The sequence below is a fragment of the Myxine glutinosa genome, chromosome 4 (assembly GCF_964187855.1).
Source record: "Myxine glutinosa chromosome 4, kmMyxGlut1.1, whole genome shotgun sequence".
Lineage (NCBI taxonomy): Eukaryota > Metazoa > Chordata > Myxini > Myxiniformes > Myxinidae > Myxine > Myxine glutinosa.
The window spans coordinates 83,072,070-83,093,140 of record NC_136264.1 but is presented as its reverse complement, the minus strand read 5'-3'; the positions used below and the strand labels follow the sequence as shown (position 1 = coordinate 83,093,140).

At 43.4% G+C, this 21,071-nt stretch overlaps 1 protein-coding gene across 2 annotated transcripts in view; it reads right to left on the bottom strand.

Moving 5' to 3' along the window:
* Window positions 1-21,071, bottom strand: part of LOC137424934 (protein TASOR) — a 241,837-nt gene that overhangs the window by 80,452 nt on the left and 140,314 nt on the right. For both annotated transcript variants that reach the window (XM_068112841.2, XM_068112842.2), the window contains 5 exons: window positions 18,976-19,256; window positions 18,612-18,693; window positions 16,446-16,572; window positions 15,864-16,104; window positions 8,051-8,132 (listed from right to left, as the gene is read on the bottom strand). In XM_068112841.2, the coding sequence (XP_067968942.2) occupies window positions 8,051-8,132; window positions 15,864-16,104; window positions 16,446-16,572; window positions 18,612-18,693; window positions 18,976-19,256 (813 nt within the window). The remainder of the gene's footprint in view (window positions 1-8,050; window positions 8,133-15,863; window positions 16,105-16,445; window positions 16,573-18,611; window positions 18,694-18,975; window positions 19,257-21,071) is intronic.

The window sequence follows — 21,071 nt, the reverse complement described above, 5'->3', positions numbered from 1 at the left end:
CTCTTAACGCCACTGAAATAAAGTTGAGTGCATAATCTCAGAAACTGCTCCTCCCCAACCCGCACCTCGCAGGGCTGGGCACTCGCTGCTGGCCACATATTTTGGTGAGTGTAATGAAATTGTTCCTAAGTTGAACCCAGGTGTGATGCTCTCGCTAACCACTGAGAGGCGTCTATAAGAACTCGGACGACTGCAGCTCCGGCACACTCCTGTGACATTTAATCTAAGACGTGTAGACTCGGATGGTGCGTATACGTAGATAATCTAGGCTTGCTTGCATTGATTGATATTACTGAACTTTCTTTATGATTCCATGATCCTGATATATTGCATGATTGTATTTCTACAGGATATTGCCAGAGATCGAATTGTCATTAAACCTACCGACAGGACAATGTCGTGGAACTGATCGATTTCCACTACAATTAATGACAATTCATCTTGCTGTCCAATCGAGAACAATAGGCGAACGCGAGCGACATGGCGGGACACCGGATGATTCAAGTGCCGCAATTTGCAGCCGACGCGCAAGCAGCGGATTCGGGCTCGGAGCTGACGCATTGGCTGAAAACCTTGGACAATCAATTTAAGGCCCAGGAAACCGCTGTCTCTGATGAAACGAAATTAGAGGTGCTCCAGACAAAGGTGCATCATAACGTTTACCGGGCGATCGAACAGTGTGTGACATTCGATGCCGCAGTGACAGAGCTAAAACGAATTTACATCAAGAAACGAAGTGCGGTTTATTCCCGGCACCTGCTCGCAATACGGAAACAATGGCCCACGGAGACCATGGATCAGTTCGCTCAAGAGCTACAACGTCTGCTTGCCAATAGTGCTCCGGTGGTACGTACACATGAGCAAGTACAGGATGATCTTGTACGCGATTCTTTCGTCTCCGGACTTAGCTCCTCAACCGTCAAACAAAGACTTCTTGAAGCTGAAGACTTGACGCTCGCTGAAGCATTACGGCTAGCTCATGTCTACACCCAGGCTAGGGAACAATCTGATGCGTATGAACACTCATACGTAACAGCGGGGACGTCTCGACAAGCTCGACCGGAGAGAGCTACCACCGAGGTCGTGGATGCGGACACGGCATCTCTGCTGGAGTCCCCGGCCGCTCCCGAGGAGGACCCTGATCCGGGCTTGATGGCCGCCACAGCTGTGGCACCCAAGCCCGGACATAACGCTACGTGTTACTTCTGCGGAAATCGACAACATCCCAGGTCGATTTGCCCGGCTCGTGATGCTATTTGTCATTTGTGCACAACTAAAGGGCATTTTGCAAAGGTTTGCCGAAAGGCTGCGCGGGGCAAACGCATGCGCTCGACAATAAATGTGCTCATCGCCGAGCCAGTGGGCCGAGCAAAGAACGGGGCGCCTCATCCGACTTTGATGAGAATCGCACCTCCTCGTGGGCCCCTGGCTGCGCGCTCGACCTTGGTGGGATTCATCGCGCCGTCAAAACAAGTGGCGCAAACATGACAGAACGTGGAGCGATCGTCCTTGGCCGGCATCCCAACGTCTCATATTGGCTCTGAAACTCCGCGTGTGACACGAGCGCCATCCGAAGGCTGCTCGTACAAACTACAAGCTCCTGCTTCGACACGGAAAACTCCAGCTGGCTATGAAACTTCGCGCGCTAAGTCTTAGGTCCCTCGGCCGGGGCCTAGATAAATGGGCTTGGTCGTTACCTGCGGCGCTGAACTCGATCAGGGCTTTACTATGTACGGCCACCAACCAGACTCCACACGAACGGATGTTTCATCACCCGAGGAGCTCGAGGGGTATTCGATCTTTACCTAGTTGGCTCGCTGAGCCCGGGCCGGCCTACCTCAAATGTGCGCTTCGCACGAGTAAGTATGATCCACCAGTGGATAAGGTGCAGGTACTCCAGGCTAATCCCGAGCATGCTCGCGTGTTTCTGGCCGATGGACGCGAGTCGACTGTCTCCATACGTCACCTGGCCCCTTGCGGGGCCATCGACCCTTGCGGGGCCATCGACCCTTGCGGGGACATCGACGAACCAATTTACGAGTCTATGGACTCTTCCGTGGCTCTGCCTATGGAGCATCTGCCGTCCCTCCCGTTGCAAAATACCCCTCTGCCTGTCGGCACTATGGTGCCCCCTCCGTCGCCTGCCTCAGGCGGCTACTCTGACGTGGGGGACTCCGGGCTTGGGGATGTAGTACCCGGTAGTTTCCAGACCCGTGCTGGCAGGGAAATCCGCCGCCCCGATCGCTACGGATGGACCGACTGACATGGACTGATATCACTACTCTACTAATGCTACTGCGTGCTTGATTCCTGCCTAGCGGAAGTGCAGATCTGTAGGCGGGGAGAATGTAATGAAATTGTTCCTAAGTTGGTTGAACCCAGGTGTGATGCTCTCGCTAACCACTGAGAGGCGTCGAAAAGAACTCGGACGACTGCAGCTCCGGCACACTCCTGTGACATTTAATCTAAGACGTGTAGACTCGGATGGTGCGTATACGTAGATAACCTAGGCTTGCTTGCATTGATTGATATTACTGAACTTTCTTTATGATTCCATGATCCTGATATATTGCATGATTGTATTTTTACAGGATATTGCCAGAGATCGAATTGTCATTAAACCTACCTACAGGACAATGTCGTGGAACTGATCGATTTCCACTACAGTGAGTACCATGCGCATTTACTTAAAACTGTCCATAATTTATTCATTTAAACATTTAACGTTCTTTGTTGATTTCATTATTATGTGTTTTGTATTTATTTATAGGAACTGTATTTCATCATTTTTGTCTTTATTTCGGATAGAGTTTGGTTAGGACCGGAAATTTCCACCCAAGAACGTATCTTCATTTTATAACATTATGCCGATGAGAAAATAGTTTTCTATTTACGTTTTTTTGTTTGACATTCAGTTTTTTTAGGAACGAATCTCAAACGTCAATTGAAGAGTCCCTGTAACGATAAGAGAGTACTCAGGTCAACATTGGACTACAGTTGGACCCCGCTATTCGCGGTTCCGCTATTCGCGGGTTCTGCGTGTTTGCGGTTGATAAAATGTGACCCGTTTCTCTATTCGCGGGAAAGTGTCATATTTATGGTCATGTTCTACGAATTCGTGGTTATTCAGGGGCGCAAAAAAAATAATTCACGAGCCGTTAGCTTGACACATTTATAAAACCCATCTTTCTCCAGCCATGCATGTCGCAGCTGGACATACATTCGCAAAAAAAACATCTACAAGTCACGAGCATGACCTGCTTCTGCAGCCGCGAGCTTGACACATTTATAAAACCCATCTTTCACCAGCCATGCAGAAGCAGCTGGACATATTCGCAAAAACATATATGAGCCGCACGCAATTCGCAAAAACATATACGAGCCGCAAGCATGACCTGCTTATACATTCACTGCTGTGTGCTTTGCGTTTTCATGGCATTTGCGGCCGTGACTCTTAGCCGCACTATAATCGAGATCTTTGTGGGATGTTCCACCAGCTGCATAAACAAGTCAACCCCACAAATTATAGAATGAAAACGCTTCATTAAATCTATTATTGAAATTAGCAGATAGGCTCAATATGGCATCACCCGATAACATCCCCCACACACAATGTGCAGAGTACCATACTGTATTCACCCCTCCCACAGCTACCCACAATGCTCGCATTCCTACATATACAGACTGTCTTGGGTCTCAATCATTCTTCTCTACCGGTGCTGACCGGCATTTTCAACTCTCGCTCTGCTCATCATTAAATCCTGGCTCCTAAACGCAACACAAGTGCCGGAGATGCGTCGACTACCAAGAGACAGAATAAAGTGATGAGCCTAAGCTAGAAAGTGGAGCTGCTGGACCGGCTTTCAAGAGGAGAGAGTGCAGCCTCTGTGGGCAAGCATTATGGCGTCAACGAATCCACTGTTCACGACATACGGAAGAAGGAGAAGGCGATTTGTGAGAGTTTCAGCGAGCGCTGCATTGAGTACGAAGGTGGTCACCCATGTCCGAAATGTCCACATGGAAAGGATAGAGAAGGATCTCAGCATATGGATCGAGGACAACACGCAGACGAGGGCTTTCATGCTGAAAGCCATGATGCTTAACCGTTCCCTAAACCCACTCACAGAGGACGAGTTGGAGGGCATTCCAAAGGTTTCCGAGGAGGAGGAGGAGGAAGAGGAGGAGGAGGAGGAGGCGGGCACTGATGTGGAAGAGGTGCCGAGGTCCAACCTCCCAGTTCCTGGGCGAGGTGCTGCAGGACATGCGGGTGATTGTGGACAGGTTACAAGATGCTGACCCAGTCATGGAGAGGTACCACAAGTTCAAGAGGGGCTTGGATGATTTGCTTCTCCCATACAAAGCTGCATCAACATCTGTGGCAATCTGCCAGGCAAGCTTCCCATTACCCATTTCTTCAGCCCTGTTCCGTCCACCTCAACACAACACCATCTCCTGCCACCCTCTCAGCGTCCTCACCTTCTCCTACCTCTTCCTTTGTGCACGATTTTGCAGCACCATCATTTGGGTCGCCCTCAAAGTTCGAGGAATTCATGGGATTTTAATTATTCACTCTTATCATCATCATCATTTGAAAGCTGCGTGTGTTTGTAAAATAAAAATTTAAAACGGTACATGCTGGTTAAGCACTTTTAATAAACTGTAAGCGCATTCCTTCAATAAATTGGAAATGGTACATGGTGTTGTCTTTTTTTTAATTTGTAAGCATTTTTTGTGAAACTAATCATGTGCATTGCGGTCGAAAATATTTTAAACTTGAAAAAATTTCCTCTATGAATTAGGAACCGCCGGGAACCTATAACCTATTCCCCCTTTCCCCATTGAAACAATGCCGCAGCATAGATTCACGTGATTTTCATCGACCTTCGCGGATTATCGTCGACATTCGCGGGTTTTGTCTCGCCATTTCCTGGACTTTCATCGACCTTCACGGATTATCATCGACATTCTTGGGATTTGCCTCATCATTCGCGGATTTTGCCTCGCCATTCGCCGTTTGTTCCTCTCTATTCACGGATTTTCGCGACTCGGGAACCTTCCTCCCCCCCCCCCCCCCTCCCCCTTTCCATTGAAACAATGAATGAGATCCATTCGCGGTTTTGCAATTCGCGGCATTTTCCATGAACGTATCCCCGGCGAATAGCGGGGTCAGACGGTATTGTTAAAGGCCTGGTTCCTTGTCCGCAATTTTATGCCCAAGTGAGGAAAGTGACTCGTTACTCAATAACAAAATAATTGTCTTTCTGCAAGAGAACCTGTAATTAGGTCAGTCAGAAGCATGACTGGAGTTTGAAAATCCTTAAGCAGCAGGCAGATACTGTATCCATCACCAAATTACAATCTTCTAACCTTTAGGAGAGCAGAGTTGTCAATTGATCTCTCTTTTGACATAGTCCACAATGAAAATTAAATTTCATGAGCAAATAACATGATAACTTTTCATGATTAGATAACGTGCTAACGTTGAACAACTTCATAAACTGCTGCAAGCAAAGCCCATGGCAGATGTGTAAACAGGCAAATATCAAAAGAATGAAAAAGGAAATTGAAAAAATGACTGGACACATCAAGGACATTTATTTCAACAATCAGATTTTTGGGTTAGTTGTCACACTAACAACGTGAAGTTTCCTGAATGCAACATTATAAAGAATGTGTAATACTCGTCTTTCGTACCATTTTCAAAGCACAAAAATACATCTGCGAAGGAGAAAAAATTCCAGCTTATTGCCTCCAAAATATATCTACTGCGTTTTAGTCAAGTAGTATCCATAGCAACTTGCTCTACCTGAAGTTTTCAGTTACTCTTGCAACACTGATTGTGCCTGCTACACCTGCATCTCCAAAAAAGCATAATTTCCAAAAGTTACATATTTGCAGTTTGTCTTCTCTTGGTATTTTTTGGGATTCTGGTTGTGTACATGCAAATGGACCACCAATATTTATGTTTCAAAAGACCTTTGCTTTTGTGCATACTTAAAAGACCATCTACAAACATGGCCCTGCCAAAATAATACATTGGCCATTTGTTGTTAACACCATCATTGTAGTTTTGTGCAGAAAACAAATAAAAACAAGCTAATTAATAAAAAACTAAAAACAAAACAATTATTGGACCTTGATAAGGAATCATTTTCAGCAACACCCTTTGTGCTACATGTCATCAAATCAGTGGAATTTTGTAACTTGATCTGTTCCAGCTACTATGATATCCATACGAGTTTGATTTATGTTACAGCATGTCAAAAATATGTTGATAAGTTGCTCTATGCTGAAGATCCAGACACTTCCAAAGGATGCTCAAACAATTGCAGCATGTTTAACCTTTTGGGAATCTAGGGAAGGATTTGAATTCCTCATTTTCTGTTTCAAACTGTGGTCACATAAGGCACAGCATTTAGTGCCATCCTCCTGAAGAATATGACCTGATTAGGAAATTGTATTTTTTTGAAAGAGCAATACACCCAGCAGAATTGAGACTCGTTTATCACAAATCAGATCTGTCATGCGAGCTTGTATGGTAGCTCAATACCTAAATCCAACACAGATCAAACTCCCCAAGCCAAATTGCTGCCCAGACGACCTCAGGCTGGACAGGTAGAAGGATCTTTGTGACGTCTTCTCCAAATATATAAAACACCAAGAGATGTGTTCACTGATAAAGGCCAGACATCTCCTCAGACCAAACCTGATTTTTTTTTCCACATTGATCTAGGGCTTGTGGAGGAACTTGTATATAAATCACGTGCAGGACAAAGAGCTTGGGAGAGAAGATTGTACTTTTACAAGAATTTCAGACACAATGGACAAACATGGAATTTGAACCGAGTCCTCATCGCAAGCCAGAGTTTCAAATCGGAATGCTATCATCCCAACCTTGTTGAAGGTTTATTCCTACTGGTCAGAAAAGGGTTCTTACATGCTGCACACCATATGTTAAGTTGGTGGCTGTTCTTTGGTTCATTTGTATTGCATGAGCGATATCAGCGAGGGAATCTTTATGGTGAATGCACCTCTGATGAGGAAGGAATTGTTCTTGTCATATTGACACTGTTGAAGTGTTGAAAATTGTTGCCAAAAAAAAAAAAAAAAAAATTTTTTTTAATATTTTTAATATATTGACACTGTTGAAAGCTTTCCAGGTCATTGTTCCAGCGCCATGACATTGTCCTCAGCAATACCATGATACTATTGGCCACAAATTCATAAAAAGCCTATGTCTATGGCACTCTGTTGTTGCTCCTGACCAAACTCTGAAGCACCAAGAATGTAACCACAGTTAAAAGAACCAATATTATGGGAGACGACCCTTTGGCTTGGTGCTAGTGCACAATGGTTATCGAATGCAATTAGGACTTCTTTCCACACAATAATGCCATGAAATGTAAATTTCAGCAAATCCATTAAATTATGGGATTGGCCAAAATATTCTGGTAGGGCCCTGTATACATATAATAAAGATGAATATTTGGACACCTCCCTTCCTCCGAGAGTGTCACAAAACACAGTTTACAAATACACATAACCACACATGCTTTCTGTAAGCATCCCTCCACATAACTCATTAACACATGCTGCATCAACACATGCGATCTACCTCTCGCATATATATACTGTATATACACAACCACAAATATAAGTATTCAAATAGTAAATGAGAACTGAACAACTGATGGGTTCAAAACCTGATGCGCACAATTACAGATGCCAACTCCAACAAAGAGAAAATAAAGTTGAAAGTGCTATAGTTGAGCAAAGCACACCACATTCACTTCAATGTAAATAGGCCACTCAAAGGAACGGAGCTCAACATTCATCATGTTAAACCATTATTTCCATCGAATAAACAAATTAAATATGAACTTGGTATCACAGCGAGGTCCATGCTTAGATGGGAATGCCAAACAGTGGATTGAAAAAAGTGAACTTTGAATATATTTTGAACACCTATATTCAAATATTGGTATATACTCGTTTCTATATTTGAAATAAAAAACCTCCCCTCATTTCTGTCCCTCTACCCTTTCCTCACCAGATTCTGATAATGATTTATCTGAAGTTGTGCATTGCTCATGCTTCTTTGGACATCCATACGAGTCGTCATGCAAGGGACTCTTAAAAAGAAGAAGAAAATACATGTTAAAAATGAAATGCAAGGAAGTGCCATCTCCATTAAATATCAGCAGGGAAATGGCAGCATAGTCACTCACAGGATTTGTTGTGAAAAAGCCAGTACATTAGTAAATCATGTTGGTAATTTTGACCACGACACTCACTCTACCTCACCTCTTGAGACTATATATACACCATGCATGAGGGTGGCCATACAAACTAGGATAGGTACTTAACCCTCGGATGCATTTCCTTAGGCTACCCCCCCTTTAATGTATTCGTGGATATTTTATGGCCCCAGGCTATGCTGATTTTTGTTTTGCTATAGCTTTGTTATAAAAACGTTTTTACCCAAGATATTTCATGTATGTTTTGAAGAAAGGGTCATACATGTTCTTGTATGTATGTTTTGTTTTTCTTTCAGGGTCGGGGGAATTTATTTTTAAAAATTATACCCCTGGGGTATTTTTGGACAGGTTTAGCATTTAAGTTATTGTTAAACAAAAATAAAATAAAAAAATGTTATTTTCTTGACTAATGTACTCTTAGATGTATTCTTTAAATTTTTATTATTATTATTTAGTTATTGCATTCCCACCCCTCCCCTTCCCCCTCTTCCACATCACCCCTTTATAAAGTGGCACTGCATGTGTGTGTGTTGGTGTCCACACCTTTTGACCCACAAGGCTCACTTGGCATGAAGATTGTTTGATACCCCAGAATAGTTTTGCACTATTACCTCCCCCCCCCCCCCCCCCCCCCCAATCATGAGTCTGTGTGCGAGTGGGAGGAGGTGGGATGGGGTAAAAAAACAGATGCATTATAATGACATGTATTTGCAAAAAAACATAACACAATAGATCCATTCACTTGTACAGAAGGGCGTCACTCATTGGTAACCCTTGCAGAATAGATCCATTCACTTGTAAATAAGGGTACAAGTTATTGCTCTCTATTATGCAGGGGTTAGCAATAACTTGTACCCTAATTTACAAGTGAATGGATCTATTGTACAATAGTTACCAATGAGTAATACCCTAATTTACAAGTGAATAGATCTACCATATTAGTACAGCATATAACAACAATTGTGCATTTTATGAGAAAAGCATGAAATTTCTAACATAGTTAGTGCATACCATAAGGTTTATTTTCAGATGTGGAGGGAAGTCAGATTTGACCTCTGAGGACCGTGAGAGGTCAAATCCAAAATGGCCACAAGTCCACCGAGTCTAATGTTCAAACGCGCTTAATTTTGGAACCAAATAGTGTAGAAAAACATTATAGGTGTCATTTCCAACTAAATTGGGGATGCTCCTGATGAGCTGTGGGTTGCCTTTGGTGTCGGGTCAAGCTTTCGGTACATAGCTGTTCACGAAATGGTTGCCACATTGAATCCAACACAGTGTCTGACTCTCCCAATCTTTCATGCTTTCACCGGGTGTGATACTGTATCTGCATTCGCTGGCAGAGGAAAGAAGACTGCCTGGGAAACTTGGAAGTTTTTCTTAGAGGTGAATGATGCTTTCAATGAACTCCTAGGCATGCCAAGTGAGGTCAGTGAAGGATCAATGTTACTGCTGGAGCGATTTGTGGTGCTGATGTACGATAGAACCAGTGAGAGCACGGAAGTGAATGATGCCAGGAAACAGCTCTTCACACAGAAGTGTAGAACTCTAGAGAACATTCCTCCAACCCAGGCAGCACTCAAGCAGCACATCAAGCACACTTGCTACCAGGCCAACTGTTGGAACCAGGCATTGGTCATGGATCCAGAGATGCCAGACCCATCTGACTGGGGCTGGACAAAGGAGACAACTGGGTGGCAGCCTCTTTGGACCACTCTCCCTGAAGCATCAAAATCGTGCCAAAATCAATCCACTGTGGCTGCAAGAAAGGGTGCACTGTACGCTGCAAGTGTGCCAAAGCTGCAACTCAAGTGCACTGCACTGTGCTTCTGTTCTGGAGATTGCTAGATTTTGATCATTACCAATTTTCATCATTGCACTTGATTTAATGTAAGCTTTTGTGGACATACTTGGTTAACTACAGTTATTTTTCAGAGGTTATTGCATCATTCCTTGCAGTGTAAACACTTTTTTTCATCATTTCTGGTCTTTGGGTGTTCTGTACCTATCCCTCGCTGTACCGAAAAAAAATAATTTTTCAAAGTTCAAATGAACTTTTTCCAATAGCAGTTCCAACTGCAGTATCATAATAATAGATATTTAACATAATTTGACCTTGACCTAAATGCATGTCCTTGAGTTCTGGCGATCTCAAAAGTATCACCAAATGAATGGGCATCCCCAATTTAGTTGGAAATGACACCTATAATGTTTTTCTACACTGTTTGGTTCCAAAATTAAGCGCGTTAGAACATTAGACCCGGTGGACTGGTGGCCATTTTGGATTTGACCCCTCACGGTCCTCAGAGGTCAAATCTGACTTCTTTTTTTTTTTTCTTTTTTTTTTTGTATACAAGATCGAGGCTCGTGAAAGAGCGAACATTAATCACACAGAAAGACAAACCGACACATAAAACATATAACATCGGGAGCGATAGACAAGATGGGGAGAGAGGGGGAAGGACACAAACACAACATTTGAGAGCAGGGACCGAGAGACATGGAGACATGGAGACATCAAGAGATCTGAGAGAGGGCGAGGGCTTTGGGGGGGGGGGCATGGGAAGGGGGCGGTGGGAGAGGTATAAAACATATGGACACTGCCAGGACTTCCAGGAAAGAAGTTGGAATTTCAAACAAGGTGGATCTGGGGTGAATTAGCGGGGGTAGGAAAGATCAAGGTTTTGGATGGGGGAAGATAAGAGATGGTGGTGAACAGCTGTTTTAAAGACCTGGAGGGAGGAGTGGGATTGAAGGGATGGAGGGAGTTTGTTCCAGAGGCAGGAGAAAAGAGGAATGAAAGAGTGAAGGTGAGCAGAGAGCCGAGATTTCGGCAGTTTAACCATCAGAGGGTTGCTGGCAGATCTTGTGCGACCTGTAGGAATATTTGGGGGACAGAGCACAGAGAGAGCTGGGGGTGCAAGGCCGGAGAGGAGTCGGTAGAAGACAGAAAGACCACCTACCTGCCTGCGGTGAGTGAGTGAAAGGCCCTCAGAGATAGCTTCATCGTGGGAGATTCCAATAATTCTGAAAGCTTTGGTTTCAACAGCGTGAAGCCGAGCTAGGTGTGAGGCAGGAGCACCGGCCCATAGGGGAGAACAGTATTCCATTGAGCTGCGGATGAAAGCCTTGTATGTGGTGAGGAGCTCAGGTGTGCCGAGGAAGGACTTCGCACGACGGAGGATGCCCAGTCGGCGACTGGCTTTGGAGGCCAGCTTGGAAATGTGGTTTTCCCAAGAAAGATCATGGCAGATAGTGAGACCCAAAAGCTTGAGCGACAGAACTTCTTGGAGAGGATCGTTGAGAAAGTAGATGGGAGGGTTGTCCAGTCGATCTTTTCGGAGAGACATAGTAAGAGTGTGAGATTTGTCAGGATTGAAAGACATGTTCCACTTGTTTGACCAGTCTGTGATTTTGTCCAAGTCTTCAGAGAGTGAGGAGGCTGCAGACTGCCGATCTGAGGGAAGAGGAATGGAGCGGCAGAGAGTGGAGTCATCAGCAAAGAGATAGAGAGGATTTTCAAGAGAGTCAGAGAGATCATTGATGAAGACCAGAAAAAGCACGGGGCCCAGAACACTGCCTTGGGGAACTCCAGCCTGAACAGGAAGAGGAGATGAGAGAAACCCATTCAGGGCCACACGTTGACGACGACTAGAGAGGAAGTCCGCCAGCCATGCGTGGAGATTTCCATGGATACCAAAGGGGGAGAGTTTGGTGAGCAGAGCGGGGTGCCAGACCGTGTCGAAGGCACGTGATATGTCGAGGGAGACAGCTCTAATTTCCTGTTTGGCATTGAGGACCTCCATCCATTGTTGAGACAGCAGAAGCAGCATGTCCAGAGTAGAGTGACCTGGTCTGAAACCAAATTGATGATCAGAGATCAAGCCATTGGAGAAGAGCAAAGATTTCATATCCGAAGCAATGATGGATTCCATGACTTTGCTGATAATTGGGAGACGGCTGATTGGTCTGTAGTTGCTAGGATCTGTTTTTGCACCTTTTTTGTGCAAAGCGGTGATGTTGGCTGATTTCCAAGCAGATGGCAGTTGACCTTGAGCAAAAGAGAGGGTGAAGAGAACAGAGAGAGGGTGAGATAGAGCAGCAGAGCAGGATTTTAGGACCCGTGGGCTGATACCGTAGGGTCCAGTTGCAGAATCAGAGTCGAGAGTTGACAGAAACTTTTCCACCTTGTCAGGAGGAAAGGACACGGAGTCCAGGAGCAGCAGGGTACGACTGGGTATGGTGGGTACAGAGAGGGATGGGTTTGGGACACAAGATTTAGAGGCAAACACAGAGTTGAGGCATTCAGCTTTTTCACGTGCGGAGTCAGCCGTTAAGCCGTTTGAGGTGAGGGAGGGGATGGAGGGGGAACAAACACCAGAAACGGATTTGACCAGACGCCACCAGGATTTGGAAGAGGGAGACAGATAAGAGAGTTCGGTCTTGAGAACGGAGAGATATTGTTTCCTGGCTCTCCTGAGGGTGGACACACACTTGTTTCGGGCTTTGTGAAAGGAAATGAGATTTCCTTCCGTTGGATTTGCTTTCCAGGAGACGAAGGCAAGTTGTTTCTGGGCAACAGCCTCACCACAAGATTCCGTGTACCATGGACGGGAGGAAGGGTATGACAACTGAAGACGAGATGGGATAAATCTGTGCATGAGAGAGAGCAATTTACTTTGGAAGAATTCCCAGGATGAGTTGATGTCAGAGGTGGTAGAGATGGGAGACCAGTCCAGATGATTGATGGCTGCTTGAAGACCGTGCCAGTTGGCCTGAGTGAAATGCCAGACTCGTCGACGCTGAGCAGGCTCCCTGAGGATGGTCAGAGAGATGTCCACTTTAACAAGGACATGATCAGATGATCCGATTGGAGCAGAAGAAGAGCAGCAGACATTTTCAGGGAAGTTAGTCAAAACCAAGTCCAGAAGAGAAGATGTTCCGTTGACTGAGATCCGGGTCGGGAAATTGACAGATTGTGTCAGTCCCAGTGAGTCGCAGAAGTCCTTTGCTGAGGAGCCATGGCTGGTGAGAGAGGTACCCACACCCAGCCAACTGGCATGATGACAGTTGAAATCACCACATATGAGGAAGAGAGACTTCCCTCCACATCTGAAAATAAACCTTATGGTATATACTAACTATGCGAGAAATTTCATGCTTTTCTCAAAAAATGCACAATTTGTTAAAATATGAGAGCTTATCTGCTGTACTATATAAGAGAGATGTGTGTGTGTGTGTGTGTGTGTGTGTGTGTGTGTGTGTGTGTGTGTGTGTGTGTGTGTGTGTGTGTGTGTCGCCATTTTTCTCAGAGATGGACGGATCTTCGTCAAACTTTCGGAGGTTCATCAGTGAGTGCCTGGGAGTGTTTTTGGAAAAACAAAATATATATATTTTTAAAAGATCGTTTTTTTGGAGTTAAAAAAAAATTAGCTCCATTGTGCCTTAGCCTTTTTAAATTAATGACAGTTATATACAAGTACACATTCGCATAAATAAATACAAAACAATCACCAGACATTTGAATACAAATAAATCAAACTATTCTGGAAGTGTACGAAGTTGGTAGTACGGCTTCTTCTTCTTCCTGATCGGCATCACACTTAACTCAAAAACGTGATGAACGCCACATTCACCCCATTCACCCACTAGCATATATATGAACCCCCTTCCTCTCCTGCCTGCCTCCCCCCCCCCCTTCCCCTCCCTCCCCCTTTCCCCCGATCCTGAAAGAAAGAAAACCCAAAACACACATACAGGAATATGTATTGCCCTTCATTCAAAGTGTATATGAAAGATAATGTGTAAAATCGTTTTTATAACAAAGTTACAGTGAAACAATCATGCCAGGCAATGTGATGGGGTAACAATTAAGTAGTTAAGGAACATGTTTTGAAAGCCTTTATGAGAAATAAAATTAATATATATGTGTATATATATATATATATATATATATATATATATATATATATATCAACGTCGCATCTATGCATCGTGAATCAAGGAACCAATTATGAAAAAAAAAAAACCAAAGAAACAAAAAAAGCATACATACTCAAGACTGTCAAATAAACACACACACACGTTTACCACGAATCTCTCCCACTCACAAAACATTATCTCCATACAAGGCATAGGTTTTTCAAACAGTCATGCTTCCAAGAAGCTTTTTAAAAGTGAGGGTTTAAATACAAGCACAAATTAAAATACCCCACGCAGTTACTTCAATTTTAATAAAATAATGATATTAACGATCGTTAAAAAAAAAATCCGAAAGCTTAGTGCTATTGATATAGTCCAGAAGCAGTCCCGAGCAGCACCCTTATACACCACTCATTGAACCTTTATTGGCGCTGAGGAAGCGCCTCTAGCGATTGACTTCCAGCCAGTGTAACGCTAATTCCTGTCACAGGAATTCTGAGATCATATAAGTGGGCGTGGCAGTTCCTGATTGGTTCGTGTTGGGGGACTTCTGGGAGAGGCTTCATAAACAAATATCCACCATTTTATTAACTCGCATAGCTTTGAGGCCTGCTTAGTTAGGCCCGTGCTGTCTTTCTCCCTCACACAGGTTTATTTCAATTCTAATTCGATATATCATTTCATTTTTAACAGTCGCTAACATAGTGTTAGACTCGGTTGAAAAAATTGCCAAGATATATTTTTTTTAAATCGCTGCACGGTCGGTCATACACCGCCTAAAATAACAGACGGGAAAATGGCGAGATATATTAAAAATTCGTGGCGGACTTTCCAATTCCTTTGCATTAATTAAATAAAATAATTCTGTATACTGATTTTTATTGTCATATTCTTCATTATGCCTATGTACTCTGAAATAATGAGGAATCGGGAATAACAAAAGTGGATATGTCAAATCTTACTCGATCCCATATTACATGTACTTTCATTGCATACAAATTATACTTCCTCCTAGAAATTCCATGCCCGAACCTCAGCGCAATCCAAGAGGATTCACTTGTTTAAATTGAAGTACGGTACTGCAAAACTGGAGGTTCTTGGAAGTATCGTGACAGACGATTTATGTACTGCAGTGTTCAAGTACACAATTAAATTTTAATAAAGTAAAGATTTTAAAGTGAAGTACTTTACATTTAATAAAATGGATAATTAAATGTAAAGTAGTTTCTCTTTATATGATTACACATACTTGTACCAAGTATTTTCTTGGTTCCCTTCAAGCGTTCTTAAGTTACCGTGGTACCAATAACCTATAACAGACTCTGACCTTTGACCTCTTGATGCTGAAATCTAATCAGTTCATCTTTGCATCATAATATATACTTGTACCAAGTTTGGTCAAAATCCCATCACTGGTTCACAAGTTATCGTGGCAACAGGATTTTTACATAACATGAGCACTGACCTTTGACCTCATGATCCCAAAATCGAAACAGTTTATCTTTACATCATTATACATACCTTTACCAAGTTTCACTTAGATCCTTTCAGCCGTTCTCAAGTTATCGTGGTACCACAAACCTATCACGGACGGACGGACCGTCGGACAACCCAAAAACATAATGCCTCCGGCAAAGGCATAACAATAATAAAAAGACAAAGATTAAAAATCTAATTCCTTACAGTTGCACCAATGGATGGTATGTCTTTTGAGGCCTGCTTTCCAACTGTAGGACAATCGTCAGTTGATGTAGGTGAGCTGTTTGACTGCTCCAGCTGTTGTTTTTTGGAATTAGATGATTGGATCGCGACGAGGCGCAGCAGAGGAGACCCTTTCGATTTCACATTCTGGTGTATTACACCACGCACAGAAAGCAGCCGGGACCTTTCAGCATGGGTTTCTTCATAGTCGGGCACCCTACCTCTACCGAGCAAAAATAAATAAACAATAAAGATGAAGAAAGTGTTTTGAAGGAATGAGGAAAGAATGGCAGAACAGTGATATCGTTTTAAACAACAGACCAAACTGTGCATGCTGAAAATGTACTGCATAAAGAGTGATGTACTACATAAAGAGTGACCACCACACCTCGATCTACATTTCAGATATGCATAAAGATCTTTCATAAGATAGAACGGGCACATTTATAGCATTGAAACAAATTTGCCAGGTGTCCATCACAATCCTCCAAAAACTTAGAAAAAAAGAGAAATAAGGCTAATTGGATATACAGTACTGAAGAAAAACAGGACACCATCACGTACCCATGTAAAGAACGCAGTACACAGAGCTCCTTCTGCGTGCTGAAGTCAGAACAGTCGAGGTTAAAATCATAATTTCCATTCCAGTGAAGGGCACAGCGCATGGCGAGGTCCCCAAATCCCTCGATCGCTGGGGGTTGGGGGACAAAAAGGGATGATAAAGGATGCGTTGCAATGATTTTCAGTATTGCATTTTCAATATCTTTTAAAATGCAAATCAATAGACATATGCAATGCAATACCATTTATGTTAACTTCAGTGTAATAACATAAGTAACACGCAGTGGCGTATCGAGGAAAAATGACGCTCGGGGCGAGATGTCAAATTGCCACCCCCTCGTAACTCACATGCTGTGAATTACCCAAAAGCCGACTGAAATAACTTGATTACAAATCAAATTAAGTACAGTACATTTACAAGTAAACAATTACACTTTTGTTTTCTGCCTTTCAAAATAGTCATTAGTTTACTAAGCATGCAGTTGTTGTTGTGATCGCGAGACCTACTTTGGTGCCCTGTAGCGCCCCCACCGAAGGTCTGTGGCACCCACAAATTATGGAGACTTAGATACATGTTCGGAATACACGACGACCCATGCTGAGGGTCCTGGGTGAGTCAGACTACGTAGTTGGAAACTCACCAAGTGGCACGAGCGGAAAAGTTGAACGTGGCACTTACTTTGGTGGCTCATAGCGCCACCATGGAGGGTCTGTGGTGCCCACAAATTATGGAGGTCCTACATACGGTGTACGGGAAGATAACCACTGAGCCACGGTGAGGGCTCCACGTGAGCAGTGCTACGTAGTTGGAACTCGCACTGAGTGCGGCGCCCACGAGTCATAGATGCAATTGTCATAGATGCAATCACAGAAGTGGAAAAGTCAAACCGGTGACCGACTTTGTCGGATTCTGGCACCCCCGTGAAGGGTCCATGGTGCCCCAAATGGCACCCAAAAGGGGGAGACGTTTTTTTTTTAACAAATGAACACTTTTTTGCAGGAGACGGGGTTTTGCAATCGTGTGCGTGTGTGTCCGTGTGTGTGTCCATGTGTGTCCATGTGTGTCCATGTCCACGTGTTTGTCCGTGTGTGCATGTGTCCGTGCCGCAACATTTTTACCATTTGAGCTATTGTCATTAAAATTTTACCAAAGCTTTATTATGATAATACGGAGAAGGCAAATTAATTATTTTGTCAAAAGGTTAGTCAGCGTCACATAAAATCATCAATTTTAATCCAATTGACCTGAAATTTTAAGAATTTTCATATTGGGTCACAAAATTGGTCCACCAATCAAAAAGTAGAAGCCGATTTTTTTTTTTTTTTAAGATATAAAGCTCAAAAGTCAAGGTTGCATAAAACCATCAGTTTTCATTTTGTATTTTTTTTAAAACTGTTTTCGTTATTTTGAGCATATGGAAGAGGATGAAGAAGAAGAAGCAGAAGAAGAAGAAAAGACGTCGGAATATAAACGGACATGGACAGACTTCACATTTTCAGATGCTTTCTAGTTTAGCAGTTGGAACTGCTGTTTAGTTTAATTTTGCTGTTTATATTTTGAAATTCGGTTCAGATTAAGAGTTTGTCGAGTGTATGGCATTTTAGGTGTTAACCATGTGCGGAAATTAAATAAAGGCACGGACACCGCCATGTCAGGACTCTCTATGTACAGGGACCGACATCTTACTACCGGATTTTCGACACCTGTGGGATTTTCATCAACATTTGCGGGATTTTTGTCAACATTCGTGGATTTTTGCAATTTGGGAACCAATCCCCCCTTTTTCCATTGAAACAATGCCCCGCCAATCGTGGTTTCACAATTCGCGGCACTTTCCAGGAACGCATCCCCCACAAATAGTGGAGTTTGACAGTGTATGTATGTATGTATGTATGTATGTATGTATGTATGTATGTGGGATCTTTAAGGTCCACCAACTAATGCCGGCAGACGGGAACCTTTGTTTAATGTCCATTTGAGGGCCAGTACACACATTGGTGAATCACCCTGCCGGTGAAACACCAGGATGCCAGTTTATAGCTGGGTTGAGATTCAAACCCAGGCTAGATAGCTCAGTAGAGGGATTGCTTGCTTCTTGGCCAGCCCACTTTGGATGGATTGATATTGGTTTAAATACAGAAGAGAACTTTAAGGATACTGTTGCTTACCTGGTTGGTGATATGAAACTTCATGGGGGTATTTTTCACCATCTGGAGGGTTCAGTGGGGACGTTTCTCCTGCATCATTATCCTAGTGATATAAAAAGTGCAAAATCAGGATCCAGATAAAAACGTCAATTTTCTCATCGAAGCCTTCCATCAACATAAAACAACGATCATTAAAGATAATTATCCTTTGTAAACATAAATGCAAGACAAGTAACACACACACATTCACAAGCCCTCAGGCAAGATTACAATAAGTTTTGACTGTGAAAACATAGGACTTTCAAAACAAAAATATAACAGCTATTTTTCTGACCAAAATACCAAGGACCAAAAACTGATAATAATTATGCCAAACATTGCTCACCTTTGTCACGGTCTCTTGAGATGCCTTGCGAGCCCAAACGAGCTCTATAAGTTGCTTCAGCTGATCCATGTCATAATCAGTGTCAACACCTTTGGATGGCGGATGACTGACATTGACAGCAGATGCAGAGTTTGTCTCTGCAGTGTTAGGCGAATGAACTTTGCTGGAGTTTGGTGTTTGGCCATCCACCGGTATGTCACTTGGACTACCTGATGGAGGTTCCTGCTGAGGGGGTGAATCTTCACTAGCCTCCAAAGCATCAACTCTTTCAGTTCCATGACCTATTTGTTATGACAGATGCCAGTTAGTCCAAAAGTGAAAACATAAAAGGTGGTCAAGATGCTACTAAGTACCATATATACAGTGCATTCAGAAAGTATTCAGACCCGTTCACTTTTTTCACATTTTGTTATGTTGCAGCCTCATGCTGAAATCGTTTAAATTCATTTTTTCCCTCATCAATCTACACTCAATACCCCATAATGACAAAGAGAAAACAGTATTTTAGAAAGTTTTGCAAATGTATTAAAAGGAAAAAACTGAAATATCACATTTACATAAGTATTCAGACCCTTTGCTATGACACTTGAAATTTAGCTCAGGCGCCTCCCTCCCATTTCTCTTGATCATCTTTGAGATGTGTCCACACCTTGATTCGAGTCCACCTGTGGTAAATTCAATTGATTGGACATGATTTGGAAAGGCACACACCTGTCCATATAAGGTCTCACAGCTGACGATGCATATCAGAGCAAAAACCAAGCCATAAGGTCAGAGGAACTGCCTGCAGAGCTCAGACAGGATTGTGTCGAGGCACAGATCTGGGGAAGCCTACAAAAAAAAAATCTGCTGCATTGAAGGTTCCCAAGAGCACAGTGGCCTCCATAATTCTTAAATGGAAGAAGTTTGGAACAACCAGGACTCTTCCTAGAGCTGGCCTCCTGGCCAAACTGAGCAATCGGGGGAGAATGGCCTTGGTAAGAGAGGTGACCAAGACAACGATGCTCACTCTGGCTGAGCTACAGAGATGCTGTGTGGAGATGGGAGAAACTTCCAGAAGGACAACCATCACTGCAACACTCCACCGATCTGGGCTTTATGGCAGAGTGGCCAGACGAAAGCCTCTCCTCAGTGAAAGACACATGATAGCCCGCTTTGAGTTTGCAAAAAAGCACCTAAAGGATTCTCAGACTGTAAGAAACAGGATTCTGTGGACTTTCATGTGTCTTTCACTGAGGAGAGGCTTCCGTCTGGCCACTCTGCCATAAAGCCCAGATCAGTGGAGTGTTGTAGTGATGGTTGTCCATCTGGAAGTTTCTCCCATCTCCACACAGGATCTCTGGAGCTCAGCCAGAGTGACCATCAGGTTCTTGGTCACCTCTTACCAAGGCCCTTCTCCCCCGATTGCTCAGTTTGGCCGGACGGCCAGCTTAGGAAGAGTCCTGGTTGTTCCAAACTTCTTCCATTTAAGAATTATGGAGGCCACTGTGCTCTGAGGAACCTTCAATGCAGCAGAAATTGTTTTGTAGGCTTCCCCAGATCTGTGCCTCGACACAATCCTGTCTCTGAGCTCTGCAGGCAGTTCCTTTGACCTCATGGCTTGGTTTTTGCTCTGATATGCATCGTCAGCTGTGAGACCTTATATAGACAGGTGCGTGCCTTTCCAAATCATGTCCAATCAATTGAATTTACCACAGGTGGACTCCAATCAAGGTGCAGAAACATCTCAAAGATGATCAAGAGAAATGGGAGGCACCTGAGCTAAATTTCAAGTGTCATAGCAAAGGGTATGAATACTTATGTAAATGTGATATTTTCGTTTTTTTCTTTTTAATAAATTTGTAAAACTTTCTAAAATCCTGTTTTCTCTTTCATTATGGGGTATTGAGTGTAGATTGATGAGGGAAAAAATGAATTTAAACGATTTCAGCATAAGGCTGCAACATAACAAGTGATAACATAACAACATAACAAAGAAGAGTGATGGAAATGAATGTTGAAGGAAGTAGACGACGGGGAAGACCGAGAAAGACTTGGCTAAAGATGGTCGAAGAAGAAATGCGGGCAAGGGGGTTAACCAGGGGAGATGCAGAAAA